This window comes from Schistocerca cancellata, chromosome 1 (genome assembly GCF_023864275.1).
Source record: "Schistocerca cancellata isolate TAMUIC-IGC-003103 chromosome 1, iqSchCanc2.1, whole genome shotgun sequence".
In the NCBI taxonomy this organism is placed as follows: domain Eukaryota; kingdom Metazoa; phylum Arthropoda; class Insecta; order Orthoptera; family Acrididae; genus Schistocerca; species Schistocerca cancellata.
The window spans coordinates 380,174,218-380,198,215 of record NC_064626.1 but is presented as its reverse complement, the minus strand read 5'-3'; the positions used below and the strand labels follow the sequence as shown (position 1 = coordinate 380,198,215).

The 23,998-nt window shown below is 40.8% G+C and overlaps 1 protein-coding gene across 1 annotated transcript in view; it reads right to left on the bottom strand.

The window, feature by feature from the left end:
* LOC126175057 (DNA polymerase alpha subunit B) overlaps positions 1 to 23,998 on the bottom strand; it is a 115,948-nt gene that overhangs the window by 41,822 nt on the left and 50,128 nt on the right. Inside the window, exon 2 of the mRNA XM_049921580.1 lies at positions 837 to 1,062. Within this exon, the coding sequence (XP_049777537.1) occupies positions 837 to 1,062 (226 nt within the window). The remainder of the gene's footprint in view (positions 1 to 836; positions 1,063 to 23,998) is intronic.

The following is a 23,998-nucleotide window of genomic DNA, read 5'->3' as shown; positions in this document are numbered from 1 at the left end:
TCTGAATTCTTTTTTGTTGAGCATATTTCACTGTGAATAAAGGTCTTACTAGTATTACTGCAAATTAACCCAAGTAGCTAAATTTAAGTACTGGTATTTAAGGTTCATGTTTACTGTACACGTAGCAATACCTATTGTTGAAGACATCTTTTCTTATTGTACACAGGGCAAGTTACCCATGATAACCAGTAGTGTAATCAAGAAAATATTAAGTTAGCAGGAGATAACCAGCATCTATTCAGTATAAGCAGACACATACACAGTTAAGTAGCAACTTTCTTGCTAATTTTACAATGTTAAATGTAGTATGAGAAGCAAAAAATAATTCATATCATTATTTATGCATTTTCTAACAGCTGTTTTTCTTTGTTACCTTATAGCATGAATTTTTCCACATTCATTCCTTGATGTGATCTGTAGCACATGAAGTAATGATGAACACTGACAGGCTGACAGTTGAATTCCTAGCAACCGGTAGCAGGAAAAGTACTCAACATGTTGGAAACCAAGAAAATGTTAGCAAAAATCAGCAATGCATAAGAATGTTTTACTGATCTACCGATCAAATGTGTACTAAATTACTACCGATTGAGAAGCTGCCTTTTCCTATTTTACATACTGCTTCATCCACTAATTGCCATTACTGTTAAAATTTGGTAATACTGACTACACAGCAGAAAAAGTGGGAGCCAACTTCACTACTGTTACTTGTTTTAAACAATTTGTTAAGATCTGAGGATTTTCTCTTCCCATGCACGTTGTATTTTTATAAACTAGTGAGCATGTGCGTTATCTTACACTTCAAACTGAATGAATGAAAAACCAGTAAAGGATACGTGTTTTCTGGTAATGACACATTGTAAACCGTGAGACTGGATTTTTTGCTGCTATTTTGAGAAGTAGTAGCAGAAGTTCCTATGCTTTTTGCAAGTTCTTTTCGCTCCATCTGATTTAACATATCCACAGTTGGATCTGCATCTCCAATATTTGAAACAGCATAAGCCATCCATGTTTCCAACAGGTCGTCTTCGCTCAAGTTGTAGGTACTGCATAGTTCGAGACCTGGAACGTCAGAAAATACAGGAACACCATTACCTACTATGTCAGAAAGAGCAGAGCCACATCAAATCTGGGGGGAAATGGCCCAAACATTAATAAATGACAAACTGTTCCTTGTGTCCAAAATAAATGTGAAAAACAGACATTTAACAAGATTACCTAATTACGTGTCCTTGTGGAGTAGTAAAAACCAATTAAATACTGCTCCATCAATAGGATTCTGAAAAGAGATGCATCTTTGGGTGGTAACAGGAGGAGATACAAGGAGACACCATGGTAGAATTCTGAAGTTTAAGCAGTTTTGAGGAATGACAGACATTTAGAATATACAGCCAATACCGTTTATAGCAATGGCATTTCTAATGATTTGTGGGCTATAACAGCGAAATCTAACTGTCCTATCTAAATCCTATGTAAACACTATACTTAAAAATTACTTAGTACAATATCGCCTACTGTGCCACATCTGAACTACAGATTCTTTTATTACATATTCAGAGAAGTTTATCTGTTTTAACATCCAATGTTAATTTGTTTGTGTAAATACAAAAAACAAACAAAAGTAACTGATCTCTTAAGTGGAACAGTGTACTGTAATATATGTTACAGCACTGTCTGCTGTGATTGTAGAAAACTAGAAAATTATATTTCAGTGCTCTATTTTTCCAATGCTCAGAAGTAGGATAATCGTATATTTGTTACTGACATTTTGTGGTTACATATTTTGGATATTTTTAATGTGTTAGGTACAGTACATCACCTTTGTACAACATATTAAAAGACAAACAGAAGAAAATGTAGGTCTCCATGAATTTTATGTATATGGAACTGTCTTTTCATTTTGCTGCTGTTAAGCTTTGTAATACAGTAACTGGAATGAAGTTGTGTCATTGATGACTATTATTAGTATACTGAACTTACAGTAACTTTTTAACATGCTCAACACTTTATCACTTTCATTCTCCAATACTATGTACAGCATTATTGAAAGTTTACATTGTAGCTACTTCCTTCTTCAATAACTCAAGGCTTTTACATTTTGCTGGCATTTTATTGCTGTACATACTGTATAAACATAAGAAAAGTTCCTCTTTAGGCACTCTCCACAAATACGGTAGACGTACTTTATTTCTGCTTCTTTTTTAAGTGTTAACTCTATGGCAGCCTAAAATTTACATGTGAAATTTTTACTAAAAAGAGCAAAAATCTGGTTTGTACAATCTCGGCTACAACAACAGTAAACTGTTGGTCCCTTCACATTGTCTTAAAGGATGAATACAACATGAGAAAGATAATCACAAAAAGTGGCCAGAGAGAAAAAGAAGTGGATGGAAAAGTGGATTACAGTGACGGAACAAGACAGTAAAGGAATAGAAAATACCATTGCCGGATAAAGAAAATCAGTACACCTTTCAGAGATTTCCAGTTCACTCAAGATTTACTGTTGCAACAGTGCATATGTAGTAATGAAATGATTACATTTACAGATCAATAACACAAGCGGTTCTGAGGTACCAGGTATCAGACGATAGTGAAACACCTACACTAGTACATGGTGTAACCTCTACAGGTGGCAATGCAGGTGCTAACTGGCATTCACCCAATTCTATAGATTGTGAATACTGTCCTGGGATACGTTATGCCATGCTTGACATGTTCATGTAGTTCTGTAAGAGTTGTTGGGTGATGAGTTGCACAAGTCAGTTCTTGTCCCATCACATCACATCACATCACATCACAAACGATTGACTGAAGACAAGTTCGGAGATCTTTTTTTTATTTGTTTTAGGGTGCAAAAACAACTAGGGGCATATGCACCCATGACAGAATTGTAGAACACAAAAGGAACAAAAAAGTGTTAAAATCAACTACACATTAATCCGAAGTGACGGAAGAGAAGACAGCTAAAAACAGGGATGTGGAGAAAGGTTTATAAAATACGCCCTAGAGAAACAGGGGCCTTGAACTAAAGATTAAATGTCCTTCACCATATTGCTAAGATGGATAAAAATGAAAACTATGTTGACTGGCTGTATGTCATTCACTAAAATGGCCGATAACTCACACAGCAAACACAAATAACGTCGTAAGTGGTTAAAAAAGGGCATTCCGTCAGGAAAATGCCCAATACACAACCTAGCTAAAAAGATCTCACGGCGAGAGGGCCAGGAGGAGGTCGTCCAAGCCAATGGGAGAGGTTAATAATCCAGAGCTTGTTCCCATGAAGTGAGGGCCAGTGGTCATGCCAAAGTGAAACCACCTGCTGACAGACGGCAACACAGAGATAAACTGAGGGAATGGAAGAACTAGCGGTCTGAGGTACGAGGACTGCAGCCTTGGCACCAGCATCAGTGGCCTCGTTTCCTGTCAGACAGATTACCAAAACCCACATAATCATCACAGGGGCTCCATGAAGAATGAGCAAGTGATAGCTTTCCTACACCCGTTGCACTAAGGGATCGACAGCGTACAGCAGACAGAGGCTTTGAGGGCACAGAGTGTCGGAGCAGGTAACTCAATTGAAAAGCCTGTCATCAGATGTACTACGTGACCTGATACAGGGCAAAGAGCTCTGCTGTAAATGCTGAGCAGTGTTCTAGAAGCTGAGCAGTGTTCTAGAAGCTTATACCAAAATTGTCGGTGCCAGTGGTGAAGGCATACCCAACACCATGGTCAGTCCTAGAACCATCAGTGTACACGAAGGTACTACTGCTAAGTTCCGTGAGAAAGTCATGAAATTGAAGGTGATAGAGCAACACTGGCGTGAACAAAGGTCAAGGCGAACAAGGGCCGCCACACGAAGCCAAGATGGTGAAGGGTTAACACCCACCAGCAAAGTGGTAGGTATCGTGAAGTTAAGCTGTTGGAGCAAGAGCCAAAAGCGAACTCCAGGAGGTAACAGAGAACAGAGAAGAGGGACACACCCCATACTGGCGACCAAAGGAGTCATCGGAGGCATTGGGTGGATGGCAATGCATGGCAGACAAACAGCATGCATACCTGCTGAGGAGCAAGTCACAGCGGTAGTTCGCCAGCTTCTGCATACAGTCCCTCAACTGGGCTAGTGTAAAAGGTGCCAGTGGCCAAACAGATGTCACAGTGGTGGCTAGTATTGAGAGAGCAAAAGAGGGTGGATGTGGAGATACATAAACGAAACATCCATGGTCGAGTTTTGAACAGACAACAGACCGGTACAAATGGAGAGGTGGTTCAGTCTGCCCCCCTGGTAGTACCACTGAGTACACACAGGGCACTGAGGGACTGCATACAGCAGGCCGCCAGGTAAGACAAGGGAGGACCAATGAAGTTTCCTATCCAACAGATCACAGCAAATTTCAGATGGAAAAGAGAAGGTTATAGCCTATGCTTCTAGGACCCTTACAAAAGCAGAGAGAAACTAAAGAAAGGGAATGTCTTGCTGTGATCTGGGCCATGTGCAAGTTTCGACAGGATCTCTATGGAAGGCCACTGACAGTTGTTACAGGCCATAATTCACTCCGTTGGTTGACAGGTCTTGGGATTCAACAGGGCGGCTCGCCAGGTGGGCACTAAGTCTTCAAGAGTATGATATTACCATAGTGGACAAAAGTGGAAGAAAACACCAAGATGCCGACTGTCTCTGAAGAAACCCTGTGCAAGACCATCAAGACTTTGGTGAAGATAGTGACTGTCTCGCAGCACTCCAGGATCTCTCTGCTGAGCAGGACGACGTCAAGATATCTCAAATTATGCTTGCCTTAAATAGGTCAGAGGATGTGAAAGGAGAATTTAAGGTAGTTAATGGATTACTTTGCAAGAAAAACCTTTATTCATTTGGAAAGAGGTGGCTACCAGTGATTCCTAAACACATGCACTTAGATGTTCTACAGAAAAAAAAAAAAAAAAAAAAAAAAAAAAAAAAAAAAAAAAAAAAAAAAATCCATGAAACGCCTGAGGCCGGACATTTAAGATTTATTATGACATACGATAGAATTTGCAAGAGATTTTTCTGGCTGAGTTTATTTAGAGTGTGTCACTGTGTCGCACTGTCAAGAGTGCCAGAGGAGAAAGGCAGTACCTCGAAACCACCTGGCCGACTCATACCAATTCCACCAGCCGAAACTCCTTTCCAGCATGTTGGGATCGACCTCCTTGGACGATTTCTAACGTCTGCTAGTGGCAATAGATGGATTATTGTTAACACTGATTATCTGACACACTAAGCCAGTACAAAAGCTGTGAAAACAGCCGAAGCATACAAGGTAGCCAAATTCATTGTGGAAGACACCATATTAAAACACGGTGCCCCACGGTCATTAATTACGGATTGAGGGAAAGTTTTCAATCTAATCTTGTGACAGAGATAAACCGTCGGTGCAGCATTACTCATCAAATGACGATTGCCTCCCATCCACAAACTAACGGGCTTACTGAATGCCTTAGTAAGACCTTGGCAGACATGTTATCAATGTTCATCAGTGTTGAGCAGAGCGGCTGGGATGAGGTGCTACTTTTGTGATGTTAGCCTGTAACACCACCAAACAAGACACCACAAGATTTATGCAATTTTTCCTGGTGTATGGGTGTGAGGTGACTACAATGATGGACACACTGTTTTCATTACATCCTGATGACTATATCAGCCAGGTGTTAACCAGAGCCAAGGAAGCTCGGAAATTAGCTCAACTCCACATGCTGCAGGCTCAAGAAAATTATCGCCGAAGGTACGGCTCTAGCCATTGCCCTGTTGTCTGCCAGCCTGGTGACCTCGTCTGTATCTTCACTCCTGTTCGGAAGGTTGGCCTCTCTGAGAAGCTCTTCAGACGCTACTTTGGACCTTATGAAGTTGTAAGACAGTTGTCTGATGTTACTTACGAAGTTGAAGATTTCAACCCCGACATAAGACGACGGAAGATCAGAGATACGGTCCACGTCCTTCAAATGAAGCCCTATATGGATCCTGCAACCCAGAGTAAATTCAAAGCTCCAGCGACAGGCAACAAGTGGAAAGGTGACAAAGAGTGCAATGGCAAAAGAAGTTCTAACAAGAAGATCAGTCATCGGGAGTCATGCAAGACTGATGCCTTGTTCCTGGACTAGGACAACGTAACACCGAGACGCTATTCTCTTAAGGAGAGAGCAATGTCGTGGAAGAAGCAGAGTAGCACCATGGTGTAGTGGTTATGATGCTAAACTGTTGCATGAAGGGTCATGAGTTCAAAACTCACCTGGACTATACAATTTTAATTTCTATATTCGGTTTGAGTACATTCTACAAGTATCTACAAATGTCAAGAATCATTGTACTGGAATGTTCTGTATCTGTATGTATACTTTGTGTGTTCGGGCCGGAGGCAGTTTGCTCCGCACTCTTGTATGTGAAAGTGCTGCATAAATGTTCGATAAGTGAAGTTAGTGTTCATCATTCATCTAATTACACCTTCTTCTACGTGACAATATACTGAAGGATAACACTCACAAAAAAAGACCAATATAATGTGTAAAAGCTTAGCTTTTTTGTAACTACAGTATTTGTGTATTAAATTAAACCATTAACTTTCCTTATTTGCATGTCGCGCTACTTGACAATGATGGTGCTATTGGTTGACTACATCACATGTCCTATGTTCTGAACATGAGCTGTCATTTTCTGGCGGGATCACATCATGTAAGCTAGGATTGACTGATGAAAGTGCATCACAATCTCTATTTAATGCCTTGGAACTAACATGCTGTGTTTGGTAGAATTCATGTTTATACTTTTGTAATACAAAAATATGCAGCATATATGTTGCTGTGCATATAAGATTTTTTCAAAGTACATTTTTTTTAATGCATTTCGTTTCCTAAAGTGCCAGGGGAAGTTATACGCCAGTGTATAAAACCTTTACCATTCAAAGGATTTATAGGTTTTACAGTTCTGCCACTAACACAGAAAATGTGTATTTTCACAAAAAAGTGTTTTAACTGGAAAAACCAGATTTTTTTCCCTTGTCTGCATATACAACCTGAAGCAGCAACTTCCCTGGCCAGGGTGATCTCCGAACTCCCCCCGGGGGCTTGCTGCTCTTTAGTGGGTTTGTGCTTGGCTAGCATGGGGACCTGGTCTTTGCAGCATCTTTTCCCTTCGTGCTGCATGTCTATCCTGTTGCTATCCCCCCCCCCCCCCCCACACACACACACACAGTAAGGACAAACGCCTTCCTTCTAGCTACCACCCTATTTCTCTCACCAGCTGTTTTTGCAAGGTGGTGGAACATATGATGCACGTCCAGCTGGTGTAGTGGCTTGAGTCTTGCAATTTACAAACCGCTGGACAATGTGGATTTTGAGTGCACCGTTCTGCATTTGACCATCTCGTCACTTTGTCCACCCATGTCGTCAGTGGTTTTCTGCGGAAATCCCAGACTGTAGCCATGTTTTTCAAGTTGGAAAAAGCCTGAGACATTCTCTGGAGGACTGGTATCCTCTTTTCTCTACACGTGGGACTTCTGTGGCCATCTGCTTGTTTCCTTCAGGAATTTTTAAAAGACTGAGTTTTCAAGGTAGGTGTTGGTTCTGCCTTGTATCCAGGAAAATGGTGTGCCTAAGTGCCCCATCACGAGCATTGTCCTCTATGCTATCACCTTTAACCCTATAATGGCTTGTCTCCTGCTGGGCATTTCCAGCTCCCATTTCATTGATTTTGCCATCTGTTGCAGTTCTCCATGGATCTGCCTCATTGAGCAGCATCTTCAGTAATGCCTTGATCGTCTTTACTCATGGAGTCTCAACAGTGGCTTTAGTTTTTCCCCTGATACAACAGTTTGTATGAATTTTTGGGGGCGCCATTGGTTGCTTCCACCATCTGTACGTTGTGGTCCTCTTGCTCTTCCGTTCATTGAAACTATGAAATTCCTGCGGCTCATGTTGCATCATCAAGTTTCCCACCATTCAATAATAGACACTATTCAAGAAATCTGGGTAAAAAGAGAGGACATCAAAGTTAACAAGCACGTCTGATGGATCAAGACACAAAGGCTTTAAGTGCCAGGTAAAATCCACTACATTCGAAATTTTTTTAACGTGAGGGCTCAGAACAGAAGATAAATAGCTGGCCAAATTCCATGTAGGAGCACACAAATTTGACAATGAGGAAGCCTGTATTTGTGAGCCTTAGGTAAATCATATAATCTCACGTGTAGAGCACCTACAGGGTGGAGTTTTTTAAACAACTCCAAAAGAATGGAGCTCTTCCAAAGTCGTGAAAGGGTCTTCTACCTTATTCTTTCTGTAGTCTTTGATATACCAAATCCTCCAGTAAAACATCCATTTCAGTCAAATAATCTTCACTTGAGGAAGAGTTAGTAAAACTATCTTCTCTCATGGACTGGATGGCCACTCTTTCACTAGCTGAAATGCTACTCCATGGGGGTGGTGCTCAAGGAAGTTTGTGGGAGAAGACTTTTCCAATTTTGTCTGCCTGGTCCTCAGGAAAATGGGACCAGGCTTGCTCCACTGCACACTCCTTGGTGTGTGAGCAACATTTGAGCCTTTCTTCGAGGCTAACAACAGAGAGTCATCTAGTTTCTCATTAGGAACATTAATCAAATTCTGTCAATGGGTGCTAATGTCAGAGACGGTAGACTGAGTACAAAGTCAACTCTGAAACCTGAAGATGAGGCAACTGATTTACATCATCATGAGCTGACTGTCTTATTGTGTATTTAATGATAAGTGTCAGTCCATGTGAAATAAACCAAAGGTCTGGTTCTTTACATCTCAGATCTTGATAATTTTTTTGTATATCAGTAGTAGCAGTTGCTTACATGAAGAATCTCAAATTAGAACTTTGTTGGACCATTCATTTAGCAGTTATTAATTTTTGAAGTTTTCAAAGCTCCCTAATTTTTGACACGTTTTGCAAACTTAAAATGGCAATTTCTCAAAAACTACTTGACTTACAGACCTGACATTTGTATCAATTTATTCAGTCCCTTATAAGGTTTAAAAAGGCATGCTACTTTAACACATTCTTAAAAAGAGTTGAATTTTGTAAAACCATTTTTTTAAATTCAAAAATTTGACATGTTTTAGTTCTTAAAAAGACATATGTTACTTATATGCTATTTGTAAATATGTGTGCCAAATTTCATGATCCTATTCCAAGGGGATCATTTTAAAAATAAATTTTACTTTAATCAAGGTGTCTACGCGGACAAGGAAAAAAAATTCCCGGCTTTCTTAGTTAAAAATACACTTTCTCCTGGGTGAAAAAAAACTTTTTTCATGTTAAGTGACAGTATATTTTCCCTTGGAACTGCATAATTTATCGATCCTTTGAATGGTTATGGTTTTAGACACAGGCGCAGAATTTCCCGGCACTTTGGAAAACGAAACTCCGAAAAAAAGACACGTTTTGTAAATATCTTTGATGAGCAGCAACATGTAAACTGCATATTTTTGTATTACGAAATTATACATTGGAACTTCACCAAACACCACATGTTACTTTCCGGATCATTGAAATCAAGATTTCGATGCGCTTTTGTAAGCCAGTCAAAGCTCATGTCACGTAATCTCACCAACCGATGACAGCGGGTATTCAGAGCATAGGACACACTTTATGTCAGCCAACAGCAACATCACTGTTAAGTAGCACAAACACACAAACAGGGAAGTTAATAAATGTCCAATCTTCAGGGTCCGAATTTCTTCTAAATGGCTTGTCATCAAAGAGTTGATTTTTAAATGAGAGTCAAATGCTCTGTGATTTACAAAATTCATGGTACATTCTCGCACATAGCTCAACTTACCTAAAACAAAATTTACTTTGAAAGTAACGCTTTTCAAACCACCATTGAAAATCAACCTGTTAGAAACTGGTTTGTTTCAGCAGTTGCCACAGAGCGCAGGTAACAGGTGTCATTGTGCTTGCGCAGCTACCATGACGTAGGAAGCCCATAGGTATGTGTAAAACATTAAAAGATCATACATTATGTCATAAAAGAAACAAGACATCAGAGGATACTCCAAGAGCATCGGAATTTCTAGGACCATACTAAAATGTGCACATTTAAAGTGCATACTTTAAAGTGCACATTTGTATGTCCAGATTCCCAATGAAGTAGACCTCGACCTGATATTAAGCTTTTCAGCATAGTTTTCTAGATGTAATTTTTCTTGGAGCACCAGTACTGTTTGGTTCTTTATTATGGCCTAATGCCATATGTGCTGGAAGATGAAAATGTGCACTTGTAATGCAGTGAACAGTTTAAACTAGCCAGTACTGTGGATTAAAACATTTCGTTTCAACTACATTGACTGCCTCTGTCGAAAAGGTTAATAAAAGTCAAATTTCTTTAGCAAACAGACAAAAATAACTTCATTGTTCTGCAAGGCAATTAATGCTTGACTGTCAGAAAGGTGGAAATAAAATAAAATCTGAAACTAATAACATATTTTAGCCTTCTGTAATTATGTGAATGTATTTTAATTCACTTAGTAGCTCCCGGCCACAGATATCCATTTTGTTTTCATTTGACATGAGAGTAATTGGTGGGCGAACAGCAAAATCACTAAACATAAAGACGGGTCACGAGGAGACTATCCAAGACTGCTCTGCGCATCAGCCCTGGATTGACGATATTTGCAAACCGGGTCAATACTTTAAGTGGGGGAAGGGGAGGGGGGAAACAAATTTTCAAAAATATGTTCATGTTGTAGTGCACATCTTTCTGAAAAGTCAAACATAAAACGTGTGTTCAAGGAAATGTAAGAGGGTTGGAACTTAAATACAGGGCTATTACAAATGATTGAAGCGATTTAATAAATTCACTGTAGCTCCATTCATTGACATATGGTCACGACACACTACAGATACGTAGAAAAACTCAAAGTTTTGTTCGGCTGAAGCCATACTTCAGGTTTCTGCCGCCAGAGCGCTCGAGAGCACAGTGAGACAAAATGGCGAAAGGAGCCGAGAAAGTGTATGTCGTGCTTGAAATGCACTCACATCAGTCAGTCACAACAGTGCAACGACACTTCAGGACGAAGTTCAACAAAGATCCACCAACTGCTAACTCCATTCGGCGATGGTATGCGCAGTTTAAAGCTTCTGGATGCCTCTGTAAGGGGAAATCAACGGGTCGGCCTGCAGTGAGCGCAGAAACGGTTAAACGCGTGCGGGCAAGTTTCACGCGTAGCCCGCGGAAGTCGACGAATAAAGCAAGCAGGGAGCTAAACGTACCACAGCCGACGGTTTGGAAAATCTTACGGAAAAGGCTAAAGCAGAAGCCTTACCGTTTACAATTGCTACAAGCCCTGACACCCGATGACAAAGTCAAACGCTTTGAATTTTCGGCGCGGTTGCAACAGCTCATGGAAGAGGATGCGTTCAGTGCGAAACTTGTTTTCAGTGATGAAGCAACATTTTTTCTTAATGGTGAAGTGAACAGACACAATGTGCGAATCTGGGCGGTAGAGAATCCTCACGCATTGGTGCAGCAAATTCGCAATTCACCAAAAGTTAACGTGTTTTGTGCAATCTCACGGTTTAAAGTTTACGGCCCCTTTTTCTTCTGCGAAAAAAACGTTACAGGACACGTGTATCTGGACATGCTGGAAAATTGGCTCATGCCATAACTGGAGACCGACAGCGCCGACTTCATCTTTCAACAGGATGGTGCTCCACCGCACTTCCATCATGATGTTCGGCATTTCTTAAACAGAAGAATGGAAAAACGATGGATCGGTCGTGGTGGAGCTCATGATCAGTCATGGCCTCCACGCTCTCCCGACTTAACCCCATGTGATTTCTTTCTGTGGGGTTATGTGAAAGATTCAGTGTTTAACCCTCCTCTACCAAGAAACGTGTCAGAACTGCGAGCTCGCATCAACGATGTTTTCGAACTCATTGATGGGGACATGCTGCGCCGAGTGTGGGAAGAACTTGATTATCGGCTTGATGTCTGCCGAATCACTAAAGGGGCACATATCGAACATTTGTGAATGCCTAAAAAAACTTTTTGAGTTTTTGTATGTGTGTGCAAAGCATTGTGAAAATATCTCAAATAATAAAGTTATTGTAGAGCTGTGAAATCGCTTCAATCATTTGTAATAACCCTGTAGTAGCAACTATTTACTCACAACCGATACAAAAGAGTTACATGTTTGCACCTGTTACTGTCCTTCAAAGTAGTCACCAGCATGTGTAGAACCCATAGCCAGCAATGTGGAAGGTGTAGTATAATGTTAGCAGAGCCTGTTCTGATGATGGTGCGAATGGAGCGGTCTACTGCTAATCTCTGGAACAGTTCTGCAGCGAATGCCACAAAGTGGTTCCTTCATCTTCGGAATCAAATCCAAGTCACAAGGACTTATGTCCCATCGAGAGAACAGAGCAGCCGCAGCTTGGGCTATATGCGCCCGCGCATTGTCGTGCAAAATGATGGGTGGGTTGCGCAGAAAGTGTCGCCGCTTCTCCCGCAAAGCTGATCGCAGGTGATGCTCCAAAGACAAACAGTAATACTGTGCACTGACGGTCTGCTGTGGAGGAACGTAATGCGTTAGGATAACACTGTCACAGTCGTACACGAGAAGCACCATAACTGCTAACAGTGTACTACGCCTTCCACATCGCTGGCAACGGGTCCTACAAACGCAGTAACAGGTGCAAGCATGTAGTAGTTCTTTTGCATCAGTTGTGAATAAGTTGTTCAACTATTTGAGCTCCAACCCTCGTATTTTGTCTTATGTGTGGCAAAGTGCAGTGCCACGTCTCTCCATACAGCATTTTTCTGTCGCACGTCACTGTATTTCGCTCTGTGAAATTGAAGCATGTATATTTTGTAATGGATCGCATCAAACTATATTCAGGACAGCGGAAATTGTGAAGTGTCCTGTAGTGCCTCTCCTGCTCCCAGTCGGTCAGTTTGACAGCCTGCCCCTTTTTTTAAATCAAAACGTAAAAAACACCTTGCAATTAATAGCAGATGGGATTATTTGTAATCGGGAGAACAAAAAGTCTTCAGAAAATTTGCACTCTTTATTGCCTATTAGCTAATAACTTTCTGTTTTGTGTGACATAAAAAATTATTCCTGTTAGTCGTTTATTTCCATTCTGGTAGTCTGAATCTATGGATTTTGCTAGTAATTATAATGCTGATCATTTGCAAACCCAATCAACCACATAATCAGACAGTGATTAGCATTCATCCGTTAGGCTTCACTCCACTCAGCTCGTATAGCCCCATCCCCTTTTGTCTGCGGAAAGTTTATTTCTAGATGCGATGAAGATTCCTCTGACAGACATCACGAACACTATGCACGCGTTCAAAAATAAAATTCTTATTAATTCAGAAATCAACCAGGAATGTGTTCAAAAACCAACAGGGATGAATTTCAAAATAATATGAATAATCGATAGACCAATGGGTGCTGGATGCCAGGTGCTTTGTGGAACAATCCCCCCCCCCCCCCACGAATATGAATTTGGCGCCCCCTTTTTCCGGTAGCATCTAGCTGCTTGCTGCGACTGCTTGCACAGCCAGCAGCCACATTCCTGTAACTAGAAGCAGGAGAATCTAATACTCAAACGCGACTCAACTGCGCATACGCATGAACCCGCTCGTAACTGCTAAAACAAATCTAATGTAAACAGTTGTGACTTCACGCTCATTGAGGGCAATTTGTTGTAATGAAGCCTTTGCCACATTTTGCTGTTGGCAGATGCTTGCATGAGCACTGTGTCGTCGTATATGGCGCATTTCCTGTGCAATTTATTTTCGTTTTTTTATCACGTTTATGTTTTATTGTTGAAGTGTTATTCTGCAGTAGCAGGATACAGTAATGTGCTTTGTTAGAATATCGGCTCTTGCCAGACAAAATTATAAAAATTTAACTGAAAACTAAAAGAATGAAAAATTCCCGGGTTTTTCCCGGTTGGCCTGGGTCATATACATCCTGTTAATGGTACGTGCACCATCCAGCATGCAGTCAGCAGGATTGCACACTTCTTACCAAGAAACCATAAAGGCTGTCAAATCACTGTATTTTTCATTTAATGGCAATTTATTGCATTATTAGAATTTAAAGTCAGTACTGGCCTTCCCAAGTTAATTATGAAAATATTTGAATATGTAACAACACTACATGCTCAAGAACACTATAAATAATTTACTTAATTGAGCCCATATTTTTCAAATACATTCATATTAATTATAGTAATTAAACATTGCTGTAGCTGTTACTATTTAACAGTGAGCTGTTTAAACGTCTTTCAGTGAGAAATTTTCTATTCATCTTCAACGATAAAAATGTTATAATGATCCAGTTACAATCTTTTAGACTTTAAAAATTATATATTGCATTCTTCTTTTGTATGCTGTTACCTAGTCATCTAGAATAGTCACAGATTATTGGCTTAACAACACATTCTTTTACAATATAATTTGTGTGGCTTTTCGTCCCTCTTCATGTGATAGTCTGTATGTTCCTCCAGTGGCAACTGCAAGATGTAATTTACAATATATGAAGTTTTTTGGAACAGTTAATTGCCTTCAGTATGAAAGGAAACGAGCTAGTCCCCAAGGATGCATAAATAAAAGATTTAGTTCTGCTTCTTTTTCATATATCGACAGCAGACAACTCATTCACTACCTGCTGCCATACGCACAAGCAAGAAATCCTGTATTCTGTTTAAAAGGCATGACATCTGCATCTGGACGCACTTGAATTTTATGAACATCAAAGTCTTTAAAATCAGAAACAACTTTTGCTTTAACCTTGTCTTTGCTCAAAGAAATAAATGCATGATATTTCGAAGTCCCTGTGACAATCTTTTTGCCAATATCCTTTCTTCTGCTGCATGCCCATCGTATGACACACAGAAAAAATCACTTCTGTGACATTTGCTTTACCTCCTCTCGAACAGTTGGAAGATTTCACGATTGATAGGATTTTGCTCACTAGCTCACTGCAAGCCATTTTACTGTGCCACCAACACCATCACACCCCCCCTTCCGTGTGAAGTAGCGTAAAAATGCCATTCTGCCTCATTTCCTTCTAAATCTTCAGCATGACAAGTTAGTGAAGTTTTTTTCAGTTCTCATATTGTGCTGCTTAACCATAACTGAAGAACCATTTTTTTTTACAAATTGGGAAGAAAATAAAGTTTTATAAGCTTTGTCTGCTTTTTTGGAGCAGATGTACATGTACTGTATAGTGTGTCAAACTGTCTGATACGAAAGCAAAACTTTCGTAGGTGAGGATATTATTCCTCATTATTTTAAAATTTTTTGTCTACCAACACATGGATGTACTGTGGTCATGGAATTAATCCAATGGAATCCTTGGGCTTCATCTTGTCTTGAATAACAAAAGCTTAATTTTCTACAAACTCAAAGACAACAATAGCTTAGTTCTGATTTAGTAAAGTTTTGTTCTTAAATAAATAAATAAATAAAGAGAGAGAGAGAGAGAGAGAGAGAGAGAGAGAGAGAGAGAGAGAGAGAGAGAGAGCGCGAGCGAGCTGTTTTTGCAACAAAGTCATGTCATCTTATCTGTGAACAGAAGTCTTGCATGAATTCCTCTGATTTGCTCATAGTGTTGGGTTGTTTGGGGAAGGAGACCAGACAGCGAGTGGGGAAGGAGACCAGACAGCGAGATCATCAGTCTCATCGGATTAGGGAAGGAAGTCGGCCGTGCCCTTTCAAAGGAACCATCCCGGCATTTGCCTGGAGCGATTTAGGAAAATCACAGAAAACCTAAATCAGGAGGGCCGGACGCGGGATTGAACCGTCGTCCTCCTGAATGCGAGTCCAGTGTCTAATCACTGCGCCACCTCGCTCGGTGCTCATAGTGTGAAACACGCAATCAACAGTAACCCACTGTTTGTAAGATATGTTCTGTATCATTTGCTCTTAAGTGTAGAAATTAATGTGTCTTTCAAAGTGCTTGCATCAGAGCAGTACTCTCATTTATTTGTGAACCACTGAGTATTCAGTGGGTTGCCCATTATTTTCAACATGCTGTGTTTTTATGTGGAAAGTGAGCTCTCATATTCTGGTACAACGAGCTCACGCAAGTTTGCACCAGCTGTCTTTAGTTTCACATTCTGATGAGCTGTACAAATGCAAACTGTGGGTCTCACTTGCTCCAGCTATAATACAATTTTTTTGCCTTAACTTCAGCAAATTTTTGAGAATCCAATTTGGACTTGTGGGTAATTTAATTTGAAAGGTTGCATACTTCTTTGATATTCCAAAAAATTAATATTTTTTGAGTATGCATAGGCTTATCACCACTATGTTTTCCCATGGAAATGTAATATTTTTCATCAGGCATTTGCCTACTAACATTGTTACAATAGAACTTTTTCACTAACAGAACAGTTTTAGCAGAGGACTGTCCAAGCTGATGGTCAGGAGCAGATAGTATATGGACTTTTCTTCCACTTTTTTTCCCTCCTCTCTTGCCATGTAGTTGCTTACTCCAAACTTTTCCACTTTTGCTAGAAGTGTCAAATTTGTCTTTAAACTGATCAATCATTTTAGTTGTGGATTATCGGAGCCACATATTTCCTGATTATCACCAGTTTCACCTAGTTTGCATGTAATTTTTTTGCCTTCATTTTTGCAATATTTCTTTAAGCTGATACATTTATTCTTTCCTATTGCAGATTCTCCTGTTTAAGTCAAACAGGTATTCAATAAATTCTTCCATACACTTCATCTTTTTGATGCTTGTGATTTATCTTTCATTTACTTGTTAGGAAGGAAAGAAACTACGGATAAAAGGGGCCAAAATTTTGACATAACCCCTTTAAAAGTAACTCTCACTGGGTGAGTAAGTATCTGGAAAAAGCAACTCTCACTGAGTAAGTATCTGGGAAATGTAACTTCTTGAAAGAAAGATTAATCACAAGCATAAAAAATGTGAAACCTACAAAAGATATAAAAATGTAAAACTGACAAGTTTAAATTTATATAAACATTCATTATGTAGAGCACAGAAAAAGTACAACACTTTTCAAAATACCATTTTATGAACCTAGTAATATAGTACAGTGATGATTCATACTAGTCTTCAGTCTGTAGCAAAACATAGCATTCTGTGTAAAATGCCACTAATACTATTTCAGAATGGCTTCTACTGTGTGCCTGATTCATGCATCCAGTTATCTCCCCCCCCCCCCCCCCCCCTCTATCTACATCTGTATTCTGCTAACTACTGTGAGGTGCATTCCAGAGGGTAGGTCCCATTGTACCAGTTATTGGGGTTTATTCCTTTTCCATTCACATGTGGAGTTAGGAAAGAATGACTTATTGAATTCCTCTGTCTGCGCAGTAATTATTCTAATCTTATCCTCATGATCCCCATGCGAGCCACACATAGGGGGTTGGAGTATATCCCTACAGTAATTATTTAAAGCCTGCTCTTGAAGCTTTGTTATAGACTTTCTTGGGATAGTTTACATTTGTCTTCAAGAATCTGCGAGTTCACATACTCTCCCATGGATTAAACAAGCTTGTGGCCATTCGGGCTGTCCTTCCCTGTATAGGTCAACGTCACCAGTAAGTCTTATCTGGTACCGGTCCTACTCACTTTAGCAATATTCCTTAACTAGTCAACACAAGTGATTTTTAAGCAATCTCTCTTGTAAACTGACTGCACTTCCCCAGCATCTCACCAATAAACCAAAGTCTACCACCTGCTTTACCCACGACTAAAACTATGTGATCATCCCATTTCGTATCCCTACGAAGTGTTAAACCCAGTGAGAGTTGAACGATACCAACAGTGACTCATTGATATTATAGTCATAGGATACTACATGTTTTTGTCCTGTGAAGAGCAAAATTTTACATTTCTGAAAATTCAAAGCAAGTTACCAATTCTGCACAATGTTGAAATCCTATCAAGATCTGGCTGAATATTTATGTAGCTTCTCTCAGACAGTACTTCACTATAGATACTTGCATCATCTGCAAAAAGCCTAATTTTACTATTAATGTTGTCTGCAAGGTCATTAACATGCAACATGAACAGCAATGGTCTCAACACACTTCCCTGGGACACACCCGAAGTTACTTTTACATCTGACGACGACTCTCCATCCAAGATAATATGCTGTCCTCCCTACCAGAAAGTCCGCAATCCAGTCATAAATTTTAGTTGATACCCAATATGATCATATTTTTGGCAGTAAGCATAGGTGCAGTACTGAGTCGAATGCTCTTCAGAAATCAAGAAACACTGCATCTACCTGGCTGGTTGCCTTGACCCAAAGCTTTCAGTGTGTTATGTGAAAAAAGTGTAAGTTGGGCTTCACATGATCGATGTTTTCAAAATCCATGCTGGTTGGCAATTTAGGAGGTCATTCTGTTCAAGATACCTCATTATGTTTGAGCTCAGGATATGTTCTAAGGTCCTACAACAAACTGATGCCAAGGATGTAGGACAGTAGTTTTGTGGATTATGTCTACTATCCTCCTTGTTGACAGGTGTGACCCATGCCTTTTTCCAAGAACTGGTGACGGTTCTTTGTTTGAGGGATCTGCAATGGGTTGTAGCGAGAAGAGGGGCCAAATTCAGTATAGAATCTGACAGGGATTCCATTGGGCTTTGTTCAATTTTAATGATTCCAGCTGTTTCTCAACACCACTGACACCAATACTTATTTCATTCATCTTTCCAGTGGTGTGAAAATTAAATTGGGACAATTCTCCTGCATTTTCCTTTGTAAAGCAACATTTGAACAGAGTTAAGTGTTTCCGCTTTTGCTTTGCTTCCCGCAAGTTCAATTCCTGTCTCATTTGCTATGGACTGAACACTAGTTTTGATACCACTAATAGCCTTTACTCATGCAAGCAGAATTTCTTTGGCTTTTGTGAAATTTCATGACAATATTCTGCTACAGTAGTCATTGAAGGCATCATGCATTGCTCTCTTGACAGCCAAACCTATTTCATTCAACATCTATCTATCAAGAGTGATGCACTGTGTCTTATACGTATTATGCAGTAATTTCTTGTTTCTTTACAGTGACTGTATAACATGGAGGTTCCCTCCCAGTATGAATTATTCTACTGGGTACATGTATATACACTGCATGGACTATTCTTTCAAAGTCAAGTCAGAGTTCCTCTGCATGGTCCTGACCTGTGCTGAAAGTTTCTCGAGTTCCTCATTGAGATATGACTCACTTTTTTTTATCTAGTTTATTGAACATATATATATCTTTCTGCTTGTTGTAACAGTCCTTTGCAGTCTGGTAATCACTGTCACAACCGTGTCCTGGTCACTGATACCAATTTCGATGTGGACATCCTCAAAGATGTCAGGTCTATTTGTTGCCATTAGATCCAATGTATTTCCATCATGAGTGGAGTTCCGAACTATATGTTCCAGGGAAGGCATTTAAAAAAGTTTCACAGGGTGTTTCATCACACTCACCAATGATTATAACAGTTATGATTGGGGAACTTACATAGAAGTGAACTGAAGTTTCCTCTGAAGTTTTCAGTTACATCAGGAGATGAGTCTGGTGGGCAATAGAAGGATTCAATCATCATTTTACGCCCACCCCTGATACCGAGGCTTACCTGAATGAATCTCACATGCAGCTGCAATTTCTATCTTGGTGGATTTTTAGTTTCTTGTCTATTGCAACAGATATGCACCTCCACCACTTTGCTAGATTTGTTTCAACAATTGACCTTTATTGAAGTGAACTATTGCGTCAATAGAAGTGAATTTTTGGTTTTACTGTTATATATTGGTAGCATCTATTTTCCATTGCGTGAAAAACAAGAAAATTAAATGAAATGAAAAAGACAAAATATCAGTTACATTATTTAGGTTGTTGTATCTTAGTGTTTACTACATCATTAAAATCAAACTGAAGTCTGCTTACCGTATTTACTCGAATCTAAGCCGCACTTTTTTTCCGGTTTTTGTAATCCAAAAAACCGCCTGCGGCTTAGAAATAGAGTGCAAAGTAAGCGGAAGTTCTGAAAAATGTTGGTAGGTGCCGCCACAACTGACTTCCGCTGTCGAATATATGTAGCGCTGCATAGGCATGCTTTGCCGGCACAAAGATAAATACTAGCGCCAAAACCTCCGCGTCAGTAAATAAATTAAAAAAAAAAGAGTGGAAGACGAGCCTTCTTCTCCGCCCCGAGTTTCGACCACTGCATTTTATACATTATCCACGAAGTAAATACAAATTCCGTATTGTTCATCTTCGAATGTAGCAGCATTTCAATGTTGAATGTACTACGAAAATCCGACTGGCAAGACTGGGATGTTTTGTCAATATGGCCAACCCTACGTTCTGAAATTTTTCCTACCTGTGAGAAGAGATGATTGCTAATAGGAACTTCTCTGAATTGTGAATCACATACAGTATTCTCTTCGCCATAAGAATAATACGAATATAAATATTTTGCCGTGTATTCTTTCGTGTTTGCTGCTATCTCATTTAAATCCTGTCTGCCTAATAAACTACGAAACTAGGGTGAGACAACAGCAAACGCGGAAGAATAAATATATCATGTCATGTTTACATTCGTATTATTCTTATGCCTAATAGTGATACAGTCAGAAATGAAGCACGGCAACTGACTCGATTTTTAAATCTAAGATGACTAATTTCTGTGCAGAATGTAATGTACTAAAGAGGCGTCTGCAAAGATTTTCAAAAGGAGAAAAATTTTCGCTAAACTCTCGTTCAGAACGCCTTCTATCAAAAGCAGTCTATTATTTGGTTCTTGTTGATCATTATCAAAGAAAGCAGCAGTGTAAGTAACAACAAGTAGCAGTCTCTTGCCATTGTTTTGCTATGAATCGATTCCTCTCTTTTTTTATTGTAAGCGGCGGTAGCGCGCACGAAAACAAGCCATTCCGCGAGCGGGTACAGGTCGTAAACACTCATTATCAGAATGCGACAAACAACTCATGACAAAGTACAGTAATGCATTTTCGGCTTAGTGTGACGTAAACACCTATAACAAAGAGAACGGCACTTACCAGATCAAAGCAAAATAAGCAATCAATTCAAACCAGACGAAGCACGTGAAAAAGGAAAGGTACCCGTATAAATACGGACGGAGCGCGTGACGCATAGCAATGGCTACCTAGTAAAGCATAACTGCTAAGCTTACGACTCGAACCTACTGTAGCTGTATCGTCATTCATTCGACCTAAATTGTGTCTCATATTACAATGGACCAACTTTGTTTCAATTTGGAGGTGTGGCCTAAAACTTTTATCTCCCCTTGAATTTCGTGTCTCAAATTTCAGGTGCGGCTTAGATTCGGGAAAATTTTTTTTCTTGATTTCGAGTCAAATTTTTCAGGTGCGGCTTAGATTCGAGTGCGGCTTAGATTCGAGTAAATACGGTAGTTAGAACACTATAATTTCATTTTAAACTAAGTTTCATGAACTGCCTGCAGAAGTTGTGATTTAGTTGACAAAGTAAAATGCTGTAAGATAAAATTTATTTTAATATGTACCAATTGGAATACCGTCATGAAATTTGGCACACATTAACAAATAGTGGATAAGTAACATATCTTTTCTAAAGAAAAAAATTGTATATGAAAATTCGAAGAAATTTAAAAATTAATTTTATTAATATAAGTGTCATTTTTCAGGTCTTAAGTCAAATGCTTTCTGTAAAAAAGCTATTTTTAAGGTTTTAAAACATGCTAAAAAATTTCACAATTGCAGGAACTTTAAAAATAAGAACTTGAAAATGAAATGTCCAAAAATCTTGATCTCAGATTTTATTTTTTTGACAGTTACAACAAAATGATAAAAATATTACAAAATTCTGAATCATCAAGGTTCAAATTAAAATTTTTATTGATTCGCATGGAATGACCCACACTTTTTTTGAGCAATTTGACGGAGTGGTTATGGGGAGCCCTCTCCCCCATGCATTTTCATAAAAGACTAATAACATAGTGCTCGGATTGGTTGGTTGGTTTGGGGGGGATTAAAGGGACCAGACTGCGACGGTCATCGGTCCCTTTTTCCAAAAAAAAGTAAAACCACCCAAAGAGAATAAAAAAAAAAAACGAACAACAGGAAAGACGTCAGACGACACAGGACAAGAAATACTCCTACAGAGATCAGACGAAACAAATTAAAATCACACAGAGTGTGACAGTGGTTGGCCGACCATAGAGATAAAAAGGAGAAGCCAACCACTGAGAACACATTAAAAACTCAGCGTAAAATCGTAGGCCAATGGCCAGAATCAACACAAAAGAACAGAACAAACACTCAGAGTAAATAATAAAAAACCCCTGCCCGAATAAAACGGAAAACTAAGTCAGCCATACCAGGGTCATCACATAAAAGGGCAGGGAGCGTATCAGGCAGCGCAAATGTCTGCCTGACCACAGCTAAAAGGGGGCAGGCCAACAAAATGTGGGCCACTGTCCAAGCCGCCCCGCAGCGACATACAGGAGGGTCCTCCCGGCGCAGTAAATAACTGTGTGTCAGGTGGGAGTGGCCAATGCGGAGCCGACAAAGGACGACAGAGTCCCTGCGGTTGGCTCGCAGGGATGACCGCCACACAGTCGTCGTCTCCTTGATGGCACGGAGTTTATTGGGCATGATCCGATTGCGCCATTCAGCGTCCCAAAGCGCAAAAACTTTTCGGCGGAGGACTGCCCGCAAATCAGTCTCTGGGAGGCCAACGTCCAGAGACTGTTTACTCGTGGCCTCTTTCGCCAGGCGGTCAACATGTTCATTGCCCAGGATACCGACATGACCGGGGGTCCACACAAAGACCACAGAGCGGCCGCAACGCGCAAGAGTATGCAGGGACTCATGGATAGCCATCACCAGACGAGAACGAGGAAAACACTGGTCGAGAGCTCGTAAACCGCTCAGGGAATCGCTACAGATAACGAAGCACTCACCTGAGCAGGAGCGGATATACTCTAGGGCACGAAAGATGGCGACTAGCTCAGCAGTGTAAACGCTGCAGCCAGCCGCCAAGGACCGTTGTTCGGAATGGTCCCCTAGAGTTAGCGCATACCCGACACGACCAGCAACCATCGAACCGTCGGTGTAAACAATTCCAGAGCCCTGATACGTGGCCAGGATGGAATAAAAGCGGCGGCGGAAGGCCTCTGGAGGGACCGAGTCCTTCGAGCCCTGTGCCAAGTCGAGCCGAAGGCAAGGGCGAGGAACACACCACGGGGGTGTACGCAGAGGCGCCCAGAAAGGAGGTGGAACTGGGAAAAACCCAAGCCCGCAGAGAAGCTCCTTGATGCGTACGGCGATCGGACAACCCGACCGGGGCCGACGGTCTGGCAGATGGACGACTGACTGCGGGAACAGGACACGATAATTTGGATGCCCGGGCAAGCTTAGAACATGGGCAGCATAAGCGGCCAGCAAACGTTGGCGTCGGAACCGCAGTGGAGGTACACCTGCCTCCACTAGGACGCTGTCCACAGGGCTGGTGCGGAAAGCACCAGTGGCAAGGCGTATCCCGCTGTGGAGAATTGGGTCCAGCACCCGCAACGCAGATGGGGATGCTGAGCCATAAGCTAGGCACCCATAATCCAGGCGAGACTGGATTAACGCCTGGTAGAGCCGCAACAGGGTAGATCGGTCGGCGCCCCAGCGGGTGTGGCTCAAACAACGCAGGGCGTTGAGATGCCGCCAACACGCTTGTTTAAACTGCCGGATATGAGGCAGCCAAGTCAACCGGGCATCAAAAAGTACACCCAAAAACCTGTGGGTCTCCACCACAGCAAGAAGTTCGTCGGCAAGATAAAGCCGCGGCTCAGGATGGACCGTTCGGCGCCGGCAGAAATGCATAACGCGGGTCTTGGCAGCCGAAAACTGAAAACCACGCGCTACAGCCCAAGACTGCGCCTTGCGGATTGCGCCCTGTAGCTGACGTTCAGCTGCTGCAATGCTAATAGAACTATAGTAAAGACAGAAGTCGTCAGCA